Source organism: Marmota monax, unplaced genomic scaffold (assembly GCF_021218885.2).
Source record: "Marmota monax isolate L192 unplaced genomic scaffold, Marmota_monax_Labrador192_F-V1.1 WCK01_AAM20220418_F8-fsc00028, whole genome shotgun sequence".
NCBI lineage: Eukaryota > Metazoa > Chordata > Mammalia > Rodentia > Sciuridae > Marmota > Marmota monax.
In genome coordinates this window covers 13859161-13884630 of record NW_026694779.1, presented here as the reverse complement: position 1 = coordinate 13884630, position 25470 = coordinate 13859161, and the positions used below count along the sequence as shown (strand labels likewise).

Here is a 25470-nt window from a genome sequence, read left to right as displayed (position 1 = left end):
CAGGCCTGGCTTCCAAGGGCCAGGCGACTCAGCTACATCCAACCTCTGTTCTAACTCAGGGGTGTTTTCACGTGTAGTTATTCAAACACTGAGTCCAGGGGCCGGGCGCAGTGGCCTTGCTAAGCAGGCAGCTAGCAGCCAGGGCCTCTCGGCTTTCTCTTGCCCATCAGCCCTGGCCTGGGCCAGGAAGTTGTGCTCCTTGGGTTACAGCTCATCTCGTCTGTTTTCTCAGGGGTCAGAAAGAGGCCAGAGAATCTAGTTTCATAAATAATTCCACCAACTCACTCTGTGACGCTCCTCAGTTGGGACTAAGAACAATTTTCACTCAGGCCTTTGAATCCAGAAAACCCCAAATGGCAGTGTGAGTGCCCCCGGCCAGACTCTATCCTAACGGTGTCCTCCCTCCCCACCGGCCATGGTGCTGTGCCTGTGGTCGGGGTCAGAGCCTGGCCGTGGGCCTGGAAACATAGGCTCAAGTTCCTATTCTGTCACTTTCCAGTGGCTAATCCTTAACTGTGCTTTCAGCCTCCGACCTCTGAATCCTTGTCTGTGCAGTGGAGATCATTATGCTGATTAGCCACCTCAGGAGAAGGTCGTGAGAACCCAGCAAGATGACAGTTTTCAGCTTTTAGGACACCACCTGACAACGGTCAGCAATAGGGCAGACTCTTCCACTAGCAGGGACCTCAGCCAATCCTGGGACTTGGTCAGATGGAGACCTCGGTGATGGGAACCCAGAGGAGGTCCTGCTAAGCAGAAGGACCGGAGCTGAGTCCCCAGGCAGGAAGGAATTCCATGTGCCCAAAGGACTGGGAGGAGGCCACCATGTCCAGAATGAGAAGGGTCCCAGGTCACCTCGGGCCTCTAAGACCAGGGAGGAGTTGGACTCCTCGTTGCAATGGGAAGCCCTGCCAGAAGGTGGGGGACTCTGATTTATGTTTGGAAACACCCCTGAGGCAGCCTGGTGGAGGGGCGCGGGAGCGGAAGACAAAGGCGCTCTGTACCTGGGCTGCACCACTCAGGGAGGGTCCGCAGCAGGGGCTCGCGGGAGGGATGCAGAGGGAGGGCCTTGCTCTGGCTGTCAAGCTGGTGCTTCAGGACTTGCTGAGGGGTGGGCCGAGGGGCGCGGGGAAGAGGAGTCCAGGAGGACTCCAGGTCCTCCTGCTGTTCTGCTGGTTGGGGACACGGTGATGGACAGGGGCAGAGTCATGCCCACCTCAAGGGTGCAGCAGTGGCATAGATAATGCTATTGAAGAACAGAGTGTCCCAGCCCTGACCTGGGCCCATGCACTCCTGTACTGTGTCAGTCATCACCTCCCTCCGGGAAGGAATTGCATTCTGATAAACATGCTTGAGCAACATTTCTGATGAACTTGAAGGGCACTGAGACTTGTTCTGGGAAACCGAAGCCCACACACGATGCTGTCGGGCAAGAGTGTCCCGCCCTTTAACCGTTCTTTTCTTCCATCTCTCCTCTCAAGAACATGAAATGTTCTTGCTAAGAATGAAGCTTTGTCTGGGTCTGCTAGTGACCTTTTCCCTTTCAACAAGAGTGGGGTGAATTTTGACATTTGCCCGTGACTAAGTAGTCTGTACGATTTCTTTTGGAAAATACTGCTCATGGACACATCCCATAGGAAAACAGGAGCATTCAAATCCAGGACAAAAAACAAACCCTCAGATGTGAAATACGAATTATTACAGTAAAGTGGATGGCCGTGAATTACACCGGTCCTTGCTGGACTCTGGACTTTCTGAGGTCATCCTACACATACCTTGAAGCTGGTTAAGATTGTTTCAAAGGCAAAAAATAAGAATTCAGTAGATAAGGCACAGTGGATTTCGAGCACCTACTTGAGTTCTGCCCCTCCTCAGCGTGAACACACTGTGTGTAAAGGGTTCTGTCCTAAGACACAGGCGTTGTCTTCAGATTCTAGGAGCTTTAAGGACCCAGTAAATCATATATGTATATTTTTAAGAGATGGAGACATGCAGTCCACAGGTTCAATGGTTGCTTGGGGTTGCACAGTAGACCAGATTTGAATTTAGGTCCTGCAGTTCCTTTCACTAAGACTATGAGTACACAAACCTGGACCCTGGCGCTGACAGTCAGTCCCTGGGTCGGTTTTAGTCAGCATGATTTGTATTTTAAATGGCATTTTGGTGACTAAAATAGACTTCTTTGTTTTATCATCTTTCAGTTTCCCTTTCAAGACAACCTCTTTCAGTCCATGTACTACCCTCTCCAGCTCAAGTTCCTGGAGACGGTGCACACTCTCTGTGGACGGATCCCACAAGTTTTCCTGAAGCAAATCGAGAAAACCATGCGGAGAGCTTATGAGAAGCACGTCATCATCCACGTGGGCCCTGACCACACGCACTGACCGTCTCCTCGAGTTCCGGGCCCTCAGGCTTCTGTGGCCAAGGAAGTGCCCAGATCTTTTCTGTGTGAATATTTTTAATGGTGCTTCATGACTGTTGAGTATTAAAAGGCTTATTACATTTTGCTAAATTAGTTGCCCCCAAAAGGGAACATGCCTTTAATTTTTTCTAAAATCCTATTTATCTCTTTAAAAACAAAAACAAAAACCCTACTACTATGCAGGTAACAGTGCTCCAGCAGGTCCGGCTGGCTGTGGAAAGGAACTTTCCAGAACCTTTCAATTCTCGGCTAGTGTGTGAGGCCATTTCAGTGGCATCTGATGATCCCGAGCCTCCTTCTATGCAATTGGCACCCTCACCCTTGTTATAAAAGTCATCCGTAGTTAGGAGGCAAACAAACAGACTTTAGAGTATAGGTCAAGGGTCCAAAATCAACATTAGGTTAGTCGTCCCACCAACCAGTGGAAAAGATGGTCACCATTTTAATGTACCTCCTTCCAGCCCTCCCACCACCCTACTTTTTTTAAACCTTTTTTTCTTATTTTCTACGTCTGATTTTCCATTATAACTCATATTTACAACAGGTAATCTCAGTAACAGTGGCCCCTATGCTGAGATTTTTATGTAGGAGGCTAAAAAGTCAGACAAGATGATCATGTTTACAGCACTTTACTCGAATGTATCTGGAAGAAGCATTCGGATCTCAACTGACTGGGCAATGTTCAAGGATGAGGCATATATCTGAGGGTGTTTCTCAAGAAAATTGCTTACATTTGTGGAGGACTAAATCATGAGAAATGTCTATGCAACAGTAATTTCTGGAAGGAAATTCAGTAATTGCACGGACCCAGGAATCTCTTTAGCAAAGTGATGTGACTTTGTGTTTACTCAGAGACAAACGAATTGGGTGTCTTCAGCCATCAGTAGGCGTGGGCACCTCTCTCCTGCTCTTGGGCAGTGGTGGAAATCAATACCAACTTCAGATTTTAATGGGATCAAAGCCAACAGTTCTAATTCCATTGGCCAAAAAATTACCTCACTACCAGCCTCAGAAAGTCTGATTTTTTTTTCCTCTTTTCCTCTGGGGTTACCCAGCTGTTCACCAAGAAACCCGGCAGGTCTTAGGACCAAGCTACGATACTGGAAATTCTATATTCTCTTCCCTACAGGAAACTGACTTTCCCCCTGTTGCTCCTATGTTGGTATTGACAGTGGGACATTTCGCATATTTCTTTATCACAAATGGCTTTTGCATAAATGACATCTTTAAAGTTTCCCACAGCCTAATGAACTTGGTGGGGACCTACATCATCTCCATTAGGTAAATAAGGAAATTATGATACAAAGAAATGAATGTACCAAATAAAATTGCTTTTCTATAAGTCACACAGGTCTGCGTAAGATGCATCCAATTTTACAGAAACATTTTTTGGAAATAAAAATATGGAGCCCCTTGCTTCATAGACAGCAATCCACAAGAGAAAAATGGAAAGCATGATTTTTATTAATGTCAGTATGGCGTCCTGTGTATCAGAATCCTAGGACATCACATCAGCAGAGTGTCTTCCCCTGAAAGAGATGAAAACCTCAGCATTCAAAGACATGAGCAGATTCCGGTCACTGCTGGTGTGTGTGCCGCAACTGTGGTTGTCACAAGCTTAAGTCTGCAAGAGCAGGCAGTCACCCCGGCTCTCCTGGTGTCCAGTTGGATGGTCTGGTTTGTTCCCTGTTAAGGAAACTGCCACTGTGATGTGGAACTCTTATTTTGCTCTTTTGTCCCCTCATGCACCACCAGAAGTGACCAGAAGTGACATTTTTTTCATCCATTTTTTCATATCTCAGTGTTGGGCCTTCCGTCTGTGTCCTGGGCACCTCTCATACGTGGCCATCTTGGACTTGTCTTTGGATGAAGGAAAATGCACCTTACGTTCCCAGCTCTGCAGTGAAAGAGGCAGGATGTGAACACGAATCCGGACTCTCCATTCCCATTTCCTTTCTGCGTGTTCAGATTGGCCAGTAAACCCACAGGTGCTGCTCTGGATTTGTTGGTGGCTCCCAGACCTAAAGAAGTTCTCTCCCTCCTTTGGTGGTTCCAGAGACTTGCAGTCTGCGGTAGGACTTTGAGCAGAGCGACATCCCTACTTTTATGAGAGCCAGGTGCGCTCACAACTCTCTGCTGTTGCTGCCCACTGAATACACAAGTAAGTACAGTGGCCAGCAGAGGTCAATGACAGAGCTCTAGAACATTCCAGAGTGATGAATGATGAACCTGCGACACCTTAGAACCTGGTGCATTTGTCTGCTGTGAGATTCCCGCCCCATCTCCTGAAATTTTAGGTGAGTTTGGTGGAAATTTTGGGGGGAAATTTGCTCTTCCAGGTCCTTTTACCTAAAAGTGCTGACTGTTTTCTACAGCTAGGATATTACCATGAGGCGGGGTTTTCTCTGACTTTGGTAACTCCCAGGAAGTACCTTGGAAAGAAAATATCTTTCAATATGAGAGCCACAAATTTTAAGCCAGTGGACGTCTAAAACGTGCAATCTGCCGTCTGTTACAGCCCTGAAAGCCACGCGAATCCACAGGCGGCTCTCTCCTCTCTTCCTGCCTGTCCTTTCCCTTCCTGGCCCCTCCTCTCCTGCCCTCCCTCTTTTCTCACTTCTTGTATCTTCTGAGGTGTTGGGAATGGAACCCAGGCACCTGTCACTGAGCCACACTCCCAGCCCTTTTTCATTTATTTATTTATTTTTTGAGAAAGGGTCTCAGTAAATTCCTGAGGGCCTCAGTAAATTGCCGAGGCTGGCTTTGAACTTGAGATCCCCCTGCTTCCGCTTCTCAGCCCCCTGGGATTATAACCATATGCCACCATGCCCCAGAAAAAAATCTAGATTCATATCTAAATATTGCCTGATGTTTATATATAAAAGATAAATGGCGTGTGTTTGATAAACCAAAGTGAAAATGATTTTAAGAAATCAGAAATGTGTTGCATTAAGAAATACATTGGGCTTCATGGGAGTCCACACCCTCAGATTTTCATTTAATAAAAGGGTAGGTAGTCTCTTGTAGGGTGTCCTGTTCCCCTCCTGTTTCTTTCTTATTCCTCTCCCAATCTTTGCTTTTCCCTTTTTGTTTATCATGGAAGCATCTGAGTAGCACAAGAAGCCAGCCTTCAGCAGCTGAGCCAGACTGGGGGTCCCTGTGCAGGCAGAACGAAGTCACTCCTTAGACCCCACGGAAGAAATCAGCGCAGCACCCACCCACCCTGCGGCTTCGCAAGGAGGAGCCGCCATCTGTGTGGCATGAACTGAAGAACCGCCAACAGTCCGCTCCTGGGTCCAGTCATTTCACAGTTGCGTGGCTAGCACTGAAAGCTGACGGGGTCTCCCTGGCTCGGAGACAAGCTTTGTCCTGGCTCTTGTTTTTCACAGGTCAAAACTGGAAACGTTCTCTTGAGTGTTCAAGAGGATGCACACACAGGCAGTCACGGGTGGCACTTTCTGCTCCATTGGGTTCACAGGTTGTGTTGTCTGTGAAGAACTGTCCCATGGCTCAGAGCTCCCAAGGACACCCTGGATGCATTTCTTATGTTGGAAATGAATTTTTAAAATAATTTTTGTTTTTGAAGAAATGAGCATACTCCAAAGAAAAGGAATTATTACAGCTAATAAAAAGGAATATGAATATTATGATTTTATTACTGTCTTATCATTTTAAATGCCATCTCCTGTTTTATCTCTGTTAAAAATTAAAAGCTTTTAAATACGTGGCTTTTGGTATTATTTTGGAACTGTGTGTTTTTTTCCTTTAAAATATTTCAAGCTGAAAATTTTATAAGTTAAATAGTAATGTTTAGGTCTAGCCTGCTAGTAAAGAAGTATTTAGCAAGTGGCTGAGTCAATTTTTCTGTTTGTTTGTGTAAAACTGAGTTTATCAACTGGGCATGGTGGTGCATACCTATAATCCCAGTGGCTCAGGAGGCTGAGGCAGGAGGACCACGAGTTCAAAGCCAGCCTCAGCAAAAGTGAGGTGCTAAGCACCTCAGTGAGACCCTGCCTCTAAATAAAACACAAAACAGGGCTGGGGATGTGGCTCAGTGGTCGAGTGCCCCTGAGTTCATTCCCGGCACAAAAAACAACCACAACAAAAAACCAACTGAGTGTATCAATTGTCATTCCCAGTAGAGACCAGGGTTCCTTAATGGGACAGCTCTTACCGATCTTGTTCTCAGCTCTATGCTTCATACATTTCTCATGACCCCCCCCCCAAATATGGACAAATAAATGAAATGATTCAGCTTCATCCTGAACTGGGACCAATTCCTCTCAGATAAGCTTCCCAGCACATCATATTGATCTTGAACATCAAAAACTACTGTTCCTGTAATGGTATGTTGCTGTAATGGCGATAGTAACCCATCCTACAAAATCTTTCATTGAAATTATATTGAAGCCCAGCACAATGTCGTATGCCTGTAATCCCAGCTCCTCAGGAGGCTGAAGTAGAAGGATCTCGAGTCGGAACTCAGCTTGGGCAATATAGCAAAATTATATAATATATACATAAAAGGAATTAAGCAATTATGTGTGTGTGTGTGTGTGTGTGTGTGTGTATATATATATATATATATATATATATAGAGAGAGAGAGAGAGAGAGAGAGGGAGGTGCTTAATTTCTTGGAGACTCATTTACTTACCCATTAAATAGCATGGTTGGGTCAGATCATGTTAAAGTCCCTTTCTTCATAAAGATCTCCTATTTCCACAATGTTCTCTTTGTGGCTCTGTGGTAGACATTTGTGGGATTTGGGCTGCTGGAAACCACCCTACTCCTGGTTCCAATTTATGTAATAGTTGAAACTCTTTAAATTGTAAGTGGCAGCAAACACAACTTAATCAGTACAGACGGGGGTGGGGGGAGAGAGAGAGAGAGAGAGGAAGAATGTATTGGCTCACATAAGCGAAAAGTCCCCAAATAGCTCTGGACCCAGAGGCTCCAATGATGCTAAGGGATATGTATCATTTTAACAATGCTTTTTTCATGAATATTTTATTGAAAACCACACGTCCTTCTAGGATTCCAGCCATGAAATTTTCATGTCATTTGAATAGAATCATTCCATCTTTGGAGAAATACATTGTCTCCAGGTCCAGATGAAAAATGGTACTGCCAACCTGGGTCTCCAGGAAAACTGTCCTCCTGGTGTTTGTTTTGAAACAACTGTCACATATCTTTTCCCTCTCATTGAGAACCACCACTAACCAAATAGAGCCTCACCAGAAATAATTCTGCAATCTAATATAAATGGATGATGGGAGGCATTGCCATAATCTTGATGTGTTGGACAAAAGCACTTTACCAGTTCTTCAAATCCAGAGTCAAATCGTGAGGGTAAATGTGTATTGCAGCCTCGTAAAGAGTGTAAGTCTCATGTGTGACCTGTGGGCTCAGATTATAAAGAAACTCTAGGAATGCTTGTGCCTGTGTCCTTGCTGAACACTTAGGGTTTATGAAAACAATAGTGTTTCTTATTTTGCAGGATTGCTATTTTGAGTCAAGTGGCAAAGCAAGTATAAATGTCATATTAGAAAACTGGATTCTTCTTCATCTGAATTACTGTTATTATTAGTGATTGCAAGTGCCCAGAGTTAAAGGGAAAATAAAAAGACTGATGCTAGATATATTAAATGTTTAAAACTGACAGCTATTTATGAGAGTTTCCCTGATGCGATTTTACGTTTGCATGTTTATGGGAACATAGGAGACAGTTAATAAGACCAAGAAGACATGTTAAAATGAGAGAAAATGTAGACAATCTCAAGAATTAATTAAGAAAGTGGTTGGTGTGTAGTATGTTTGAATTTAAGCTTCTTAAGTTTAAGCTTCTTGTCATCTGTCTCTTTAGACCCCATGGTTTCTGGCGGGTAGTGGGTGACCAGCGTAGCATGTCCTGCCTTAATCCCCCAACACACATTATTGTCCTGCGTGCCAGCTCAAATCCTGATTCCAGCCCCTGACTGCCCAAAGGCTCTCTTCTGACCCTACAGCGCCCGGCTTGCCTACAGGCAGGCCGAAAATGTTGGAAAATCAACCCTCCTGAGATGGCCCGAAACCACTGACCAGCAGGAGCAGGTGGACAAATACCCCAGCTTCCTCTCCTTGTTGGGTGGGAGCTCTTAGCTGTCAATCCCAGAATCCCCCAGTGGGAGAAGCTCAAAATGCTCACACTGGTAACTTCCTTAATAATATATTCTTTTTTTTTTTTTTTTGGTACCACGGATTGAACTCGGGCACTCGATCACTGACCACTTCCCCAACCCCGTTTTGCATTTTACTTAGAGACAGGGTCTCACTGAGTTGCTTAGGGCTTCGCCATTGCTGAGGCTGGTCTGAACTCTCAGCCTCCCCAGCCACTGGGATCACAGGCATGTGCCACTGCGCCTGGCGATAATGTATTCTTTATTGGTTCCCTCACCTGCCCTCTCACCTCCACACTCTTCCACCATTTCCTCAGATTTGGCTCTGAAGATTTGAGCTGGTGCTCAAACCTTTGTCTCATCATCTGCGGTTGGTAAAATCTTTATGTGAGTAAAAAATTGAATTTAAGAAATATCTCTCTTATTTAATACTCATAAGAATAATTCCCTTCCCGCGTCCTCCTCTACCTCCGGTTCCTCCGCCTGCTCCAACTTCTCTTTCCCCTGGTGTCTCCTTTTTATTCTTGTAAATCTCTGTTTTCATTTAGAGAGTTTGAATTAACTCCCTGCAAACGTTGTTTGGAATTTAGCATTCTTATATATTCTCTCATGTGTCTTTCTCTCACCAGTGGATTTTATTAGCTATTTTTATTTTACGTATTCAGAGTTGATTACATGGTCCCTCCACTTTATAGCATGGAGATTATTTCAATTGTATTTTGGATAATAACGTAGTTGCGTGATTTATTTTTAACTCCAAAGAGCCTTAAATGTGTTCAGTTCTATTATTCCTTCTTCATTTTTTTCCCCCCTCAGTCCTGGGGATTGAACCCAGAGTCACTCTACCACAGAGCCACATCCCATCCCTTTTTCACTTTGAGACAGGGCTCTCACTAAATTGGTAGTGGACATTTGCTTGTCTCCAGTTTCTGGCATTTACAAATCAAGCTGTTGTGAACATTTGTGCACAAGTCTATCTGAATGTGTATTGCCATTTCTTTAGAGTAAAATTGGCGGTGGAGTGGGTGAATGGTATGGTAGGCGTGTGCTTGACTTTTCAAGAAACTGCCACACTGTTTTCCAAATTGGTGGTACCATTACACCCCCACAGCATCTCCAGTAATTCCACAGCCTCACGAATCTTTTTAACTTTATCGAATCTAATGAGAATAAGGTGGTGTTTCCTTGTGGTTTGTGGTGTTGGGCATCCTAACATTTGTTTACTTGACATTCACCTGTTTTCAATGGTGAAGTGTCTCTTTAGATCTTTGCTCCTTTGAAAAAACTGGGCTATTCCTTCCTTACTGAGTTTCAGGAGTCTAGAGACAAGTCCTCTGATACTTGTATTGTAAATATTTTTTTCTTACTTTGTAACTTGTCTTTTCATTCTTACTGGTGTCTAAGAACAAAAGTTTTTATGTTGAGCTGGGCATGTGGCACACGCCTGTCATCCCAGCAGCTCAGGAGGCTGAAGCAGGGGGATCACAAGTTCAAGGCCAGCTTCAGCAACTTAGCAAGGCCCTTAGCAACTCAGCAATATCCTGTCTCAAAATAAAAAATAAAAAAGGGCTGGATGTGGCTCAGTGATTGAGGGCCTCTGGGTTCAATCCCGGGTACCACCCCGCAAAATGTTTTTATGTTTATAAATCTGATTTATCAATGTTTTCCTTTTTGTTTTATGTTTTGTGTTCTGAGAAATGGTTGTCTATGCCAAGTTGCAAAGATTTTCTCCTAGATCTTTTTCCAGAAGTTTTATAGTTTTAGGTTTTATATTGTCATGGACTAAATGTTTGCATCCCCCACCCCCCAATTCATACATTAATATCCTAGCTCTCAATGTAATGGTGCTGCACATGTACTCTTTGGAAGGAAATTAAGTCATGAGGATTATGGGATTAGTGTTCTTATAAAAAGAAACACAAGAAAGATGATATTTCTCTTGGGCATGTGAGCAAATAATGAAAAGAAGGAGGTCTGTCTGCACACTGGGAAGAGTGACCCTCACCCAACCAATTCTTGTGCCTTGATCTTGCGTTCTCTAGGCCCATGAAGTCTCCATCCTGAGGTTTCTGTTACAGCAGTTCAAACTGACTAGAAGATACACTTTGTGCCTGGAAAGGCCCCCAGAGTCCCACGTGCTGACAGCTTGGTCATTTGCTTGGTGCTGTCTGGACGTGGTGGAAGCTTTAAGCCACTGGGCCTCGTGGGAGGTCTGGAGGTCACTGGGTGTGCCCTGAAAGGGGGTTCTGGGGCCTCAGTCCTCCCTGCCCTTCCTGTCCCTGGACAGGAGCTGAGCAATGCTCCACCAAGCACTCTTGCCACGCTGTGCCACCTCGCCACAGTCCCAAAGCAGCAGGGGCCAGTGACCGTGGACTGACTCCTGCGTAACTGTGAGCGCAGACCAGCTGTCCATTAGCTGACCATCTCAGGCATTTGTTAGAAAGCTAACAGAGGCATTTAATCCATTTTGAATTGTTTTATGTAAGGTAAGAAATAAGGATTAATGTTCTTTTATTGTTGTTCTTACTTGTGTAAAGCTGGGGATGGAGCCCAGGGCCACACACCACGTGCACTACAAATCAGCTTAAGTCTCTGTGCCCGTGTTTCTCCAAGGTGATCCCAGGAGCCACCTCTACTAGAACCACCTGGCAGGGGTTCTTACAGGGTGGCTCCTGGGTCAGCAGCAGCACTGTCTCTGGACATTTGTTAGTGTTATGCTCGAATTCGGGACTCCCCCCCCCCCCAAGACTACCAGAGACCCAAGATCGATGTAAGCAGCAAAGAGGTGTTTATTTCGAGCTAGCTCGGTCCTCCGCACGCACACACAGCAACTGGTGACGCTGAGAGGCCCCAAGCCCAGGGTTTGCAGCAGTTTTATACATTCTTTGGAGAGGGCAGGGACTTCACATACATCATAGCAAATCATCACACACCGCGGGAAAATCAAATAACAACTCTAAAACATGATTAGCACATTCACTGGAGGGAACAAGTTGGGTAGGGGTGATTGGTCAGCACAAAAGGGGTATTCCTTTGAACTGATTGGTTTGAGCTAAGAGGGGTGTACGTGCTGAACTACATGGTTTCCCAACATGTTATCAACCACCATAAACTGGGAGGGTCATCTGGCATCCCAGGTATTTCCTTGTCTCATGCTGATTGGTGGCTGCTAGGGGGTTGCTATGGATCTCCACCTAGCCTGACTGAGTCAGGGACACCTGGTGCAACAGATCTCTCCTGTTATTTGTAGATAAACAACTTAGCAGGGTGGGAATGTGCCTAGGAGTGCTCTGTGGGTTTTTCCAAGGACAAAGGTGATGTCCCTTCCTTGGACAGGCTTTGCTCTGAGATAGAGGCTGGTTTTTCATTAGCAATGAAAATCCTTCGTCCCAAGCACAGAATTTCTGGATCTGGAACTTTAGGAGTGAAGCCCCATAACATGTATGTTTTGTTTTTTGCAGCTTTGATTTGATTTTAGGTATTTTTGTGATGCTGGCATCAACCCACAGCCTCGCAGAGGCTGAGCACATGCCGACCACTGGGCTGCCTCCTCAGCCCTACCATCTGTGCTGACAAGCCCTCCAGGTGTTCTGACGCATCTTGACCTGGAGCCCCCTGGCCAAGTGCTTGCTAAAGCAGATTCTGGGCTCCCATCGGAGTCTAGTAACTCAGACTCTGGGGTAAGGAACCCCAGAAAGGTCTTTTCTTTGCCCTGCGGGGGAATGGAACCCATGGCTCCACATGTGATAGGCAAGCACTCTGCCTTGGAGCTTCCTCCACTGCCAGGGCATCTGTTTATTACTAAGCTTCCCTGAGTAATTCTAATCCACTCTAAAATTTGGAGCTTCTTGGTGGTGTGTCACCTGTTGCAGATTTTAGGATGTTAGAGGAAATGTTAGGCCATCCTTAAAAGAGGACTGTCCCCTTGGGGGTTCCTAGAGAGGAAGGCTGGGTAAGAAACCATGGTGATTTTGACAAACATCAATCAGAGCCTGTCATTTTAATGCCTAAAATATCCCACTGTCTGTCACCTTTAAGAAATGAGAGTCAGGGCTGGGGTGTGGCTCAGTGCAGAGTGCTCGCCTGTCACACAGGAGGCCCTGAGCGAGTTCTCCAGCACTGCAAGGAGACAGAGAGACAGAGAAAGAGAGAAAGAGACAGAGAGCAAGAGAGGGAGACTCTAACTTTTTGGCACAGCTGAAAGGCCCCTGGCTGCCCTCTCCTACCCTTCTGCACAGCATTTACATTGATATGATGTACGGTTTAGAGAATAATGATAAGAAAAAAAGTCTGTGCATGTTTAGTACAGAAGCAACCCCCCCACCACCAAATATTTTGGATCCATGTTGATTGACTCCACGGATAAGCCCCCAGGAACTGTTCAGCCTGAGAATCTCCTTGTGTGAGTTCCGTGTCCCCCAAGCCTATGGATTTGCTGGGAGGGGCTGTCCCTCTCCCACCCTAACTGCTCCACCCTTCTGGGGTGGGGACACAAACAGCATCAACATGTAATTAGGCAATGGCAGATGTGTCATGCTTCCTGACAGCCCAGAAGACAGCCACATTCAATCAGCATGTCTTTGGGTTGTCTCGGCTTGTACCTTCCTTCCAGAAGAATTCAGTTTAACTTATTCAGGCATGGCCTGAAAACAGGAATCCAAAAGGAGATGGGGGACAGACAGTTGGGTGGAGCGGGGTTTCAGAGCCCAGGAGAGGTGAGGAGGGCAACTGCTGAGGGGATTGGAGGTGGTGGCAGGAGATGGATCACACACCGGGGACACTGATCCAGCGGGTGGAGATGTTAAGGGTGGTGGTGGCCAGGTTCTTCATCACTGGAGAGCAGTTGTGCATCTGGACGGGGGTAAACCAGAAAGAATCTTCTAGTGTGGGCTTGGAATTGCAACCTGTGAACTCAGAGTTTTCAGCAATATTTTTATATATGTAGATAGAGAAATAAATGTGTGTGTTGTATGAACACATGCATTTATTTTCTAGCTCTGTTTGAAGATAAGACTCCATGATAATAAACATTCTAGAACCTTCATTTTGGTTTACAAAAAGCATTCTCCACTGAAAAGAATCAGAACTTTTTGGAAAGGATGACTGGTTCCAGGACTGGGCATGAAAGATGGAAGATGAGCTGAGAATAGCTTTTTTTTTTTTAATTAATTTTTTAAGTGACATAAAATTGTATATATTTATGGTGAACAACAGGTTGTTTTGAAATGTGTCTACATTGTGAAGTGGCTAAATCAAGCTGATTGGCTTATGCACTACCTCACATATTTATTTGTGGTGACAGAACTTAAATTAGATTTTCAAGTATACAATACATCGTTATCAACTATAGTTACGGGTTGTACAGTTGGATTAGCTCTTTGTATCTGAAAATTAGGAAGTGCTCCAAAAATAATGGAGACAGATCAGAAGGACCGAGAGACCAACTTGAAGAAGCTCCCACTAGCCAGGCTGAGAACAATTTAGGTGTCAAAAATAATAGTGGAAATGGATCATATCCACTGAATAAACTAGGAGTGACCGTGTCCAAGCTGGTAGGACCTCTAAAGGGGAGTAAGGCAGAGGAGATTCACCTTAGACTGGAGTGAATAAAAGAAAGGTGGCATTGGGCAATCACCACTTGGCAAACATCACAGTAATAATTCATTCAGCCAAGAACATCAATGAAGGCTAAAACCAGGGAGTGGAAGTTTGATTAGAAATGGGATATTTGCACAGTCTCAAATACTGCTGCCCCCGACACACTAGACATTTTAGAACAATACAGTGGCCAGCATGGTGGACCCCAGAATGCTAAGCCCCATTCCCTGGAGCCTAGGAAGTCTCCCTTATTTGAAAAAAGGGCCTTCAGATGTCATTTAAATTAAGGGTCCTCAATGAGGACTTCATTCTGCATGACATGGATGGGCCCTGAGTCCAATAATGGATTTCTTTTTAGAGAGTGAAGCAAAGGTGGGCATGGAGGGGTCTGCACACCTGTGGTCCCAGCACCCAGGAGGCTGAGTTAGGACCATTGCTAGAGCCCGGGAGTTTGAAAATAGCCAGGCAACATAGTGAGACCCTGTCTCAAGCAAAAATGAAATGGGAGTGAAACATACGAGTCTGGCCTGGATTCTTGTCTTATAAAGGACACCACTGAGTGGATGGGTGTGCGGTAAGAGAGGCCTGGTGGTCAGATGAAGGCGATGTACCAATGCTCAGCTCTTGGGTTCTTGCTAGTGTCATGGGCATAGAGCAGCACAGCTTTGCAGGAACTGCATTTGTCATTTCTTTATGGTGAACACACTAAAATTCCTTTCTTCTAGCTTTTTGAAATAGCCCGTACATTATTATCATCCATAGCTCCTGGACCCTACTGCAGCTTCAGCACCCATTGATCACCCTCTCCCTCTGTCCCCCCACCAGCCTCTGCTAATCACCATTCTACTCTCAACATCTCCAAGACCCACCTTTTGAAATTGCACCTATGAGTGGCATCACTTGGTCCTTGTCTCTTTCTGGGCCTGGCTTATTCTGCCTAAGATGAAGAGCTTCATTTCCACCTATGTTATTACCAATGGCAGGATTTCCTTCCCTTTTATGGCTGAATCGTATTCTATTGTATATAGGTACCTCATGTCCCTTGTCCATCCATCATTGATGGACACTTCAGCTGTTTCCATGTCTTGGCTGCTGTCAATAGTGAGGCAGTAAACACGGGAGAGCAGATGTCTCCTCAACATACCCGTCTCACTTCCTCTGGATACAGATCCAGGAGGGGGATTGCTGGATCATATGGGAGTTCTATTTTTCAATTTTTGAGGAACTGCCACACGTTTTTTTTCCATAATAGCTGAGCAATTTATCCTGCCCCCAACAGTGTGCAAGGGCTCCCCTCTCCCCACACACTCGCAAGCCCTTGTTATTTCAAATCTTTTTGATATTAGCCATTCTTACTGCACAGAGGTCTCATCTCATGGTGGTTCTGGTTAACATTTCACTGATGGTTAATGATGATGAACCTTTAACAAGTCCTCCTATTATGTAAGTTTTCTCTTCACTTTGTTATTTCTTGTGCTGAGCAGAAAGAGAGTGGTATTTTTTTACATTGTTTATACCTTTATTTTCTTTATTCTTTTTTATGTGGGGCCAAGGATCAAACCCAGTGCCTCACACATGCCAGGCAAGTGCTCTATCACTGGGCCACAACCCCAGCCCAGAGAGTGGTATTTTGACCCAGACTGTTCCCCTTCTCCAACTGGATGTTAGTTTTTCTAGATTTGTTCTCAGTCTCCTCTTGTTCCTTCCCACAGACTCCTCTCAGAAGGACAACCAAACCCATAAGTTCTTGCTAGGGTTATAAAAGGATCCTCCCACACATTCTCTGACCTAGTTCTGGCCCTTCTCTCCTCCTCTTCTGTTTCCATCTTCCACTACCAATACTGCATCGTCTCCAGGCTTGGGTCTTTCCCTCTGGCCAGTCTTTCTGCATGTTTGAAATCGTTAAGGTTGACCTCCTCCATTCGACCATGAGCTCCATGGGGAAAGAGAGATTCTCCACTGTCTCCTCCCTTCTTTATATCTCCTTCCACTTTATTCCTGTTTTCTGAAGGGCTCTTCTCTGTGGGTACCCATCTTTCCAGTCTTTAAGTGAGGCCCTCTTGAAAAGCCACTTCTAGCCAGAAGAGTGCTACACACCTGTGATCCCAGCTGCCTGGGCAGCTGAGGCCAAGGATTAAGAGTTGCCCATTCTTGCTGGGCAACACAGTGAGACTCTGTCTCAAACAAATAAATAAATACAGAAATAAGAAATAAAAATGAATACAAATAAAAGACACCTTCCCTACGTGCCTGGGAGAGTTTTGGCAGGCCTCCGAATGCCTGGTTCACATACTCGTCTGCTGGCCTGCATCAGGGTCTGTACTTATGTCTCGTCTCTCCTGGCATTTTGTAAACTTCTTGAGGATGAGACAGTATTTGGGGACTCAGAAGCCAGCCTGGGGTTGACTCACAGGCGAGTCCCTGGCCTGGGTAGTTATGTGACCTTCCACAAGTTATTTTACCACTTTATACCTGTTTCCCTTTCTGTGAAGTGGGGATAATAATGTCACTATCTCAAAGGACTTTTGTAAAGTTCTTAGAATAGTGCCAGCCACCAAGAAAAAAAAACTTAATATTGTTACTATTTAATTTCTTATTTGTTACATTAGTTTTCTATTGCCACATAACAAATCATACTGAAACTTAGAAGCTAAGAACACTTATAAACATTTCTCGTCTTTCATTGTTTCTTTGCATAAGGAATCAGGAAATGACTTAACTAGGCTGTTCAAGCACAGGATCTCTCCTAAAGTTGTGATCCTGATGTGACTTGGGTGTGAAGTCATCTGAAGGGACTCCTGAGGTGGAGGATCCACTCCCAAGGCCTTGGTGCTTCCCTCTGTGAGTCTCTCCAAGGGACTGACAGTCAGGGCAGCTGGGTTCCCCATCAAGACCCACTGAGCAATCTAACAGGCCTTGGACCTTTGGAGACCTAGCCTCAGAAATCACATGTCATCCCCTCCGCCATACTCATTGGAAGTACTCTGATTCAGCTTGGGTGAAGCTTATTCAAAGGCAGAAATCCCAGGAGGCAGGATCATTGACAAGGGTGGGTGCTGGCAGCCATGTTTTAATTCTGTTTTCCTCCAAGGGAATTAGCAAGAGTTGGTCCAAGGCTCCAGCAATGCAGACATGGGGACACATGGGGGCTGGAGAATTCCAAGGAAGAAATGAACCAAGGCAAGTAATTCCTTAGCCTCATCTCTTACCTCTCCTTCCTTTGCCATCTCAACTTCCAAACACTGCATCAGGTATGTGCACACAACAATGGCAGCCCAAGGGAACCAGGGAAGTATCCCAGAGGAAGTGGTGTTTAAATTGAAACCTGAATTGTTTTAAGGAGAAACTTTAAGACAGAAAAATCAAAGGCCTTGAAATGAGAGAGAAGAGGGATGGGGTGTAAGTCAGGGATATGGAGCTTGGCTAGCACACACAAGGCCCTGGGTTTCATCCTCAGCACTATCAAAAAACAAAACAAGAGCTGGGCACAGTGGTGCACATCTGTAATCCCAGTGGCTTGGGAGGCTGGGACAGGAGGATCAAGAGTTCAAAGCCAGCATCAGCAATTTAGTGAGGCCCTAAGCAACTCGGTGAGACCCTAACCTCCCCACCAACACCCCTCAAAAATGAAGAGCCAAGTGGGCTCTGAAGAGTCAAAAGAAATTCAGTCTGAAACTGAGTGTGATGGAAAGGACAAAGTAAAGAGGGAGAAATTAACTTGTTTGTTTGCTAATATAAAGTTCTAACAGAATTTTCTGGACTAATGAATTCTCTTTGACTGTGCTGTACAATTCAGACACCACTAGCCACGTGTGCCTATAAAGCACTTGAAATGTGGCTATCGTGACTGAGGAATTGAATTTCATTTAAGAACTCAGGAACTGAATTTAAATTTTTATTTTAATTATGTTAAATTTAAGTATCCACACATGGCTAGTGGCAACTGTGTTGTGCAGCTTAGCTCTTAGGTAGGAGACCTGCTGCAAGAGTAGACCAGATGGCAGAGAGAAGGGGAGGCTGAGCTGTACTCTGGAAGCAGGAAATCCCTTCAGACCACGAGGGACCGAGATAAACTAACCCCAGGCATGGTAAGCACCGACTGAGCGCTTGATGATACCACTCTACTCCTCTCCCTTTGCATGTTTTGCTTTGTGGTGCTGGAGATTAAACCAAGGGCCCCCATATGCTAGGGAAGAGCTGTACCACTGAGCTGCACCCTGAGCCCAGGGACATTTGAAATGGAACTGGATGCTTTGAGGAAGTTAAACAGAGGACTTGTTCTCAGGTGGGGAAATTTGAGAGAGATGTTTTGGATATGAGGGGCTTTTTCCTACAAGTACTGCTTAGGGTGAGGGTCAGGGTCAAAGTCATTATTTTTTAAGACTGTCAACAGTGTCCAGAGGAGCACCTTCTGAGATAAGCCAAGCCCTGGGCCTCTTCCCTGCTTCCCTCCCGCCCTTCCACGACTCTGCCACAGGTCCTGGGGAAAAGCAGGGACTGAGTGACTTTGTGAACTCAGACCAAAGTCTAAAGATGCGTGCACGCCGGAGCCTCGCCGCGCTCTCTGCTCGGGGACTGTCACGGTCGCGCACCGTGACCCGCCGGGGCTGGGGTCCCTGCCCTCCCGCGGCGCCTAGGCGATGCGGGGGTCGCAGGCAGCTTCGCGGGCCTCGGCGGGCGCGTTACCACTTCCCCCATCCTCGGGTCCCAGGCGCAGGTGAGAAACCGAGCTCGGGTAACCAGGGCACGGTCACGCGGGCAGAGCGGGACGTGGACCCCCGGACCCAGCGCCTGCCTCCAGCCCTGCGCCGAGCGCGCGCCTCCCTGGTGGGCGGCAGCGGCCGGCCGAGCGGTGCGGCAGAGGGTGCCAGGACCCTGACAGCTCCCGCGCGCTCACGGCCTCGGAGGTCGGCCCCGGGCAGAGTGGGGCACCGCGCTTTCACTGTGCGACTGGGGAAGACCAGGCTCGGACAGACCAGGCAAACGTCGCCGGGCCCCGCAGCAGGCAAAGTCGGGCTCGCCCAGTCCGGGAGCGCGGCTGCAGCCTCCGCGGAACCGGGCCACGACCGGCGGCGCCGCGCACGCGCCCTGGGGCCCGACGCGCGCCACTGCCGCGCACGCGCTCTCGGTCCGGGCGGCGCGCCGCGGTCGCGCACGCGCTCTGGGGCGGGCGCGAGGACGGCGGTGGGGAGCGTGCGCGCGGTGACGTGCGGGCGCCATGTTGGAGGGCTGGTGGTAGTGGCTCGGGGAGGTGCTCGCTCTATCGGTCTCGCTCTCGCTCGCTTCCCCCGGCTCCCTTCGGTGCCCCCCCGGTCGCCTGCGTGCCGGAGTGTGTGAGGGAGGGGGCGGGCGTCGGGGGGGTGGGGGGAGGCGCTCCGGTGCCCGGGAGCCCGCGGAGGGAGGCGGAGCCGGCGAGGGACTCCGGGACGCCATGGACGTCGAGAGGCTGCAGGAGGCGCTGAAAGGTGGGGGTCGCCGCGCGCCCTCTGCGGCGCGCTGCTCGGCGGCCGGGCGGCGCGGCCCGGATCCCTCACCCCGCGGCGGCGGCGGGCGGGGGCCGCGCGCTTTGTGTCGCGGCGGCGGGGGAGGGGCGCGGCGGCGGCGCCCACCGGGACGGCGGCCTGGCGGCGGGCGGGGAGCTGCCTTCCGCGCGCCCGAGCGCTCCGGCCGCCCCCGAGCAACAGGCTGCAGCGCCGCGCCTCCGGGTCGGGCGGCGCGCGCCCGCGCGGTCGTCCTGCGACGCCCGGGTCGTCGGGGGCACGCGGCCGGGGCCTCCCAGTGGCCCGGGGCGCACTCGGGGGCCTGCGCGACAGGCCCGGGCGGCGGGCGCTCCCTGGGGCGCGCCGTCCGCGGCCGAGGCCGACCTGTTGGCCGAGCCTGGGTGCAGGCCGCTTTGTGCCGGCTGGGCTTGGCGGGCAGGGCTGGGCGGAGCGGGCAGCGGGGAGCTGCGGGAGGCATCGATAACACGGCTCTCCCTTATCTAGATTTTGAGAAGAGGGGGAAGAAGGAAGTTTGTCCCGTCCTGGATCAGTTTCTTTGTCATGTCGCCAAGACTGGAGAAACAATGTGAGTTGAAAACGCGCTCCTCGTCCTAGGCCCGCTTACCACTCGGAGTTGCTTAGCGAAGGGGGAAAAGGTGTGTTTGGGAAGAATCAAATAATGTAGGTGTGTAAATCGGAGAAGCCCTGGTCACCTAAAGAACGTAGCAAGCAAGTATAGTTCCACTCTGTGCGTGCTCGGCCCCAGGCTTCAGAAGATCCTTTACGTGCAGGTTTGCAGTGGGTCTGCCTTGGCATTCTTGGAGAACCGACTGGCCCGAAAGGACCAGAGAGAAAGACATCATGACCCCCTTCTGGCCGTCACAGGCGTGTACTCCTTATTTTGTGACTTTGACTCTGTTTCAATCTTTATTGGAGTTTTCTCGTACTGTCCTGTATCCAGACTTTTGCTATTTGAAGTGTAACTTCTATTTATCGTCCTCAGGACTCAGGGTGATTATCTGACAAATTCCAGATGCTTAAGTTTTGACTGTCCTGTAAACTTTCTAAGATAGCTAAGTTGTTACCTATACTCAGCATTTTATTAGGCTTGTTTCCAAATGTTCTGAATCTGAAACCTACAAAGTTAGGGCTATTGTCAAAAGGAAAACTTTAGTTCATTTGTTTTGCAGTTTGTGTGGTAGGAGTTTTGACACTGGCCAAGTTAATTTGTTGAGGACAGTACATTTTTGGCATCTTTCCTATTCTTAGGGGGACATCAGAAGGGGGAAAAGTTTCTTTGGGTTCAGTATTAAGTGGGCTCTCTGCTTAGTTTGAGTGTATCCTTCAGAAGGGGTGCTGTATACTTTCTTTTTATTAGGTAATGTTCACATCTCTCCAGATTTGCTTATGGTTGTAGCCCAGTTCTCCTAAAAACTAGCCTAATTTTAGAAAGGAAAAAGAATCTCTGAGGCAGTAATGTGTGAAAAAATACACGATGTAACCTAACATGACTGTAATGTGTTCAGACTTGTATTTCTACTTATCTTTAAATTATGGAACTTCGTAGTGAAAAAAAGCTGTATTTTAACCTCAGTTACAATCTTTTATAGAACATTATATTTTAAAAAATTAACACAGAAAGCTAATTACTATTATACAGATAAGCCTAAAAATGACTAGGTGCCATCTTTCGAAAATAAATTAATTCCTAGAATATAAATACTTACATTCCTTTGTTCGTTTTGAATCACTTATTCGTCCAAACTTATTTTTCTCTATAATGTAAAGGAGAAACATTTTACTTTCAGGATTTTTTTTTTCTTATCTACAAGAGTATTTCAAACTATTTGGAGATAAATACATAAAACCTTTTATTTTTATCAGATCTGTACAAACTGCCTTCTCTTTTTGATAAAATAACTTTTATCAATACATAAATGTGTACAAATAGTTGAAACTTTCTGAAAGATAGGTTTTTAATATCCTGTCTTACTAGATCACTAAGTGGCTGGGGAAATTATCTGATGGGGGGGGCAGTTATGACAGAGGACTCATATACTCCTATTTTGGCCCTACATTAGGTGTTGTATATTTACCAAGAGTGTTTATATTGAAATGACTGATGTTCTTATATTTGTATTCAAGTAGCCAGCATTTATATATTTAGCTTTAGTTTTGGTTTTTTTTTCCTCCCCCGCCCACCACCATAAAGATGGAACCCAGGGCCTGGCACATGCCAGGCAAGTGCTCTATCACTGAACTATCCTTGTAGTCCCAAACAGTGCTTTTTAATTTAGTTTTATTTTTGTGGGATGCTGGAGCTCCATATTGGGGCTTTGGGTATGCTAGGTCAATACTCTACCACTGAGCTACATCCCAGCCTGATTTCCTTTTTTCATAAATATGGGTGTACCTTAAATTTTGATGCTGCAATTTGCAGTTTCTCTTTCATTTGTTTATTTTATTTCACCGTTTTAATTAGTTTTTTAAAATTTGTTCTGGGGATCAAACCCAGGACCTCATGCATGCCAGGCAAATGCTCTACTACTGAGCCACATTCCCAGTTCCTCTTTCATTTGTTTATGATGACAACAAGCTTTGTCTAGTTTATAAATATTGCAACAGAAGAGTGGAAATCTGAAGAAAACTATTAAGATCTCTTGGATGTTTTAAGATGGATGGGTTGCTGAAGAATCCCAAGAAAACATTAACGAGAAAAGTTTGTGAAACCGTTTTTACATGAAAACCTTTGACAGAGCTGGGGTTGTGGCTCATCAGTAGAGCGCTTGCCTAGCACGTTGGAGCCCCTGGGTTCCATCCTCAGCACCACATAAAAATAAACAAAATAAAACTGTTGTGTCCAACTAAAAAACAAATATTAAAAAAAAAATCTGTGACAGCAAAGATGGTTTTCCTTTTAAAAAAACAATTGATCACACACTTAACTTTTTAGCTTTCACGGTTTTTAGAATTATGGGTATAGACTTTGTACTAAGGAAGGCATTGGAGGGAAATTAAGGAACATTGAACACTTTGTCTCCTTAGTCTATTAAAGTTACTTGAAAACATCTAATGTAGGAAGTTAGGGAAGATGCCAGGACCACTTCTTCAGACTTTCTGTATTGGAAAGATCACTTTTGAAAATGGACATTTTCTTGAGTGAAGCTTATTTTTCTAAAGTTAACAGTTTTCAACAACACTCAGTATATATGCTGCGTAAATACAAATGTGGGTTTCACTCATGCAGTTAAAGGTATTTGATGCATTTGAGTCTCATTGTTATCCAATTTGATGGTCCCAGATTGTCTTCCCCGTGACCAGTGGCAGCCTCTTCCAGTATGCTCCAGTGTCCTTTTCACATGACTCTAGTAGTCTTAGTTGGCACCTTGTTGTCTGGCTTGGAAATCTTTTCTAACCTCACTTCTTGCCCCAGACCTGGCATCAGCCATTTTTCAAGAAGCCCTGCTTTCTTTAGTGGGAAGTGGTGTTGAAAACTATAATCTTGGGGTTGGAGATGCTTATTACTCAGTTGGTTGTTGTTTCTAGCCTCTTCTTTGAACAGAGCTAGATAAAAATAACTTTACTGAGACTTGTAGTTCAAAATCTGTACTACAGAATTTTTCTTCCACACCAGAGATCCTGTTTTTCAAGGATATCCTATAATTATTTTTATCTAGCATTGCACAGCAGAAAATATAAGAATGCTACATTGCTGCTAGCACAATAAGAACATTATTTTTTTTAACCTAAACTCACCTAATTTCTATTCCCCATTTTAAAAAAGGTAGTTGTATCTGCATTGTCTGAGCACATTGCTGTAATGTAACTCTTAGCTGTTTTTTTTTAGTCAGTTAGTTTTACAATAGTTATATTTGTAATGTTTCATGGTGAGTACTTACACCAGTGTCTGTAGTCAGTTTGGTTATCTGAAGCTCACTCTGTACTAGATTTGTTTTTAGGGTGTGGGGGCGATGTTGGGTATTGAACCCAGGACCTGCACTTCATGCTTTGGTAGCACTGATCATCACTTCCAGCCTCCTCTGGCACATTCTTGCCACAGGGCTCGTGGGGATAGTGTTTCCTGAGTTCTCCTATATATGTTTGGGCCTTTACTCTTGAAGGTTATATTTTGGCTGGAAATCAAGTCGGCTCACATTTTCTGTCCTTGAATATCTTAAAACATGTTATTTCCATTGTTCCCCCCCATTAACTTAGTATTACTGTTAAAATCTGATTGTATTTTAATATTTTTTACCTTATAAACCATCTGCTCTTTTTACTTTGCTTCCTAAAGGATTTTTTAAATTTAAAGTGCAGTGGTTTTTTCCTAGCATATTTTAAAATTTTATTGTTTGTTTTAAAGATTCAAAAAAAAAAAAAAAGTGTCGCAGGGGCTGGGATTGTGGCTCAGAGGTAGAGCGCTCATCTAACACGTCTGAGGCCCTGGGTTCGATCCTCAGCACCACATAAAAATACACAAACAAAATAAAGATATTCTGTCCAACTAAAAAATGAATATTTAAAAAATAAAAAACAAACCTTGCTGGACATTTTGGTTTAGTATAGTCAAAGAATGTGGTGTGCTCTTTCAATATGTATTTTTAAATTGTTCAAAAAAATTTTTAAAGCATTTCAGGAAAGTGATTCTTGAATTATTTTCTCTGGTTTTCTTCTTAAGGGATTACTTTTCCTATATTGAATTTTCAGTGCATTTCTTCAGTATTTGTCATTTTTTTCTTGAAGTCTTTATTTTTTTTTAAACAGCATTATTGAGGTCTGATTGACATATCTGTTGCATCTATACATTCACCATTTAATGGCATTTGGATTATTTCCAGTTTTCTTATTATAAATGTCTTTATGTGAACTTAACACTTTTTTTCTACTGAATAAACACTGAGGTGTGGAAGGCAGGATCATACTCTAGGTGTGTGTTTAACTTTCTTCATAAAGTGCCAAACTTTTCCACAGTAGTTACAGCTGTTTACATTCCCACCAGCATTAAGGGAGTTGAGCGTCTTTATATCTTTTCTAATACTATAGTCGCAGTGGTGGTGGTGGTGGTGGTGGTGGTTGTTTTTGTGTGATTGCAGGAGTCTCAAGCGTGCTGGTGTGGTCAGTGTTTTTCACTTTGGCCGTGCTGCTGAATGCATATTACATAATGGTTTTAATTTGCATTTCCCCAATGCCTGATGATAGTTGAGCGTCTTTTCACATGTTTATTGTTAAAAATCTTTGACCATTTTGAAATTGAGTTGTTTTATATTGAGTTTTTAGAATTCTTTATCCCAGAAGAAAGTCTTTTTTATCCATGCTTTGCAAATGTTCTACTGTTTCGTGGGTGTCTTTTCATTCTCTTGTTTCTCAAAGAGAAGATTTTCACTTAATTCTACTTCAGATTTTAAGAATTTCCTTTGAAAGACTGCATTATAAGTGTGTTGTTCATTTGTGCTTATGTACTTCCTAATTTAGTTTTTATTTTAGAAGTAATTTTTTTTTTTCTTTCCTGAATTCTTTCACTTTTTCTGAGTTTCTTTAACTGACTTTTGTTGTCTTGTGTCATTCTTCTTGGTGCCTTAGTTCACTTTGAAGTGATATGATGCAATTTTGATTTATTTTGAACAAGGCTTTCTAGCGTGGCTTTTGTTCTCTCTGGGGTGGAACTCTGCTCCTTATTCTTGGTCTTAAAATAACTTCATATTGAATTTGACCTTGATATTTTGTTCTTAACTTGATTTTATGTGAAATTAGTTTTCCTGAATCTTCAGGAGGAGGCGTGATTTTGGGGAGTTTTTCTAATTACATAGACTGTT

General features: G+C 45.3%; 2 protein-coding genes across 4 annotated transcripts in view; both read left to right on the top strand.

The window, feature by feature from the left end:
• Window positions 1–4178, top strand: part of Gxylt2 (glucoside xylosyltransferase 2) — a 67980-nt gene extending 63802 nt beyond the window's left edge. Inside the window, exon 7 of the mRNA XM_046425706.2 lies at window positions 2202–4178. Coding sequence (XP_046281662.1) covers window positions 2202–2384 — 183 coding nt within the window. The 3' untranslated portion in view covers window positions 2385–4178. The remainder of the gene's footprint in view (window positions 1–2201) is intronic.
• Window positions 4179–18793: 14615 nt separating this feature from the next.
• The window catches only part of Ppp4r2 (protein phosphatase 4 regulatory subunit 2), a 46450-nt gene continuing 39773 nt past the window's right edge, over window positions 18794–25470 (top strand). Inside the window, exons 1-2 of one of the 3 annotated variants that reach the window (XM_046425458.2) lie at window positions 18794–18894; window positions 20162–20243. In XM_046425458.2, the coding sequence (XP_046281414.1) occupies window positions 20242–20243 (2 nt within the window). In that variant the 5' untranslated portion in view covers window positions 18794–18894; window positions 20162–20241. Of the gene's footprint in view, window positions 18895–19389; window positions 19643–20161; window positions 20244–25470 lie in introns of those variants that run through there. The other 2 variants (XM_046425457.1, XM_058573019.1) reach the window with 2 other exon arrangements.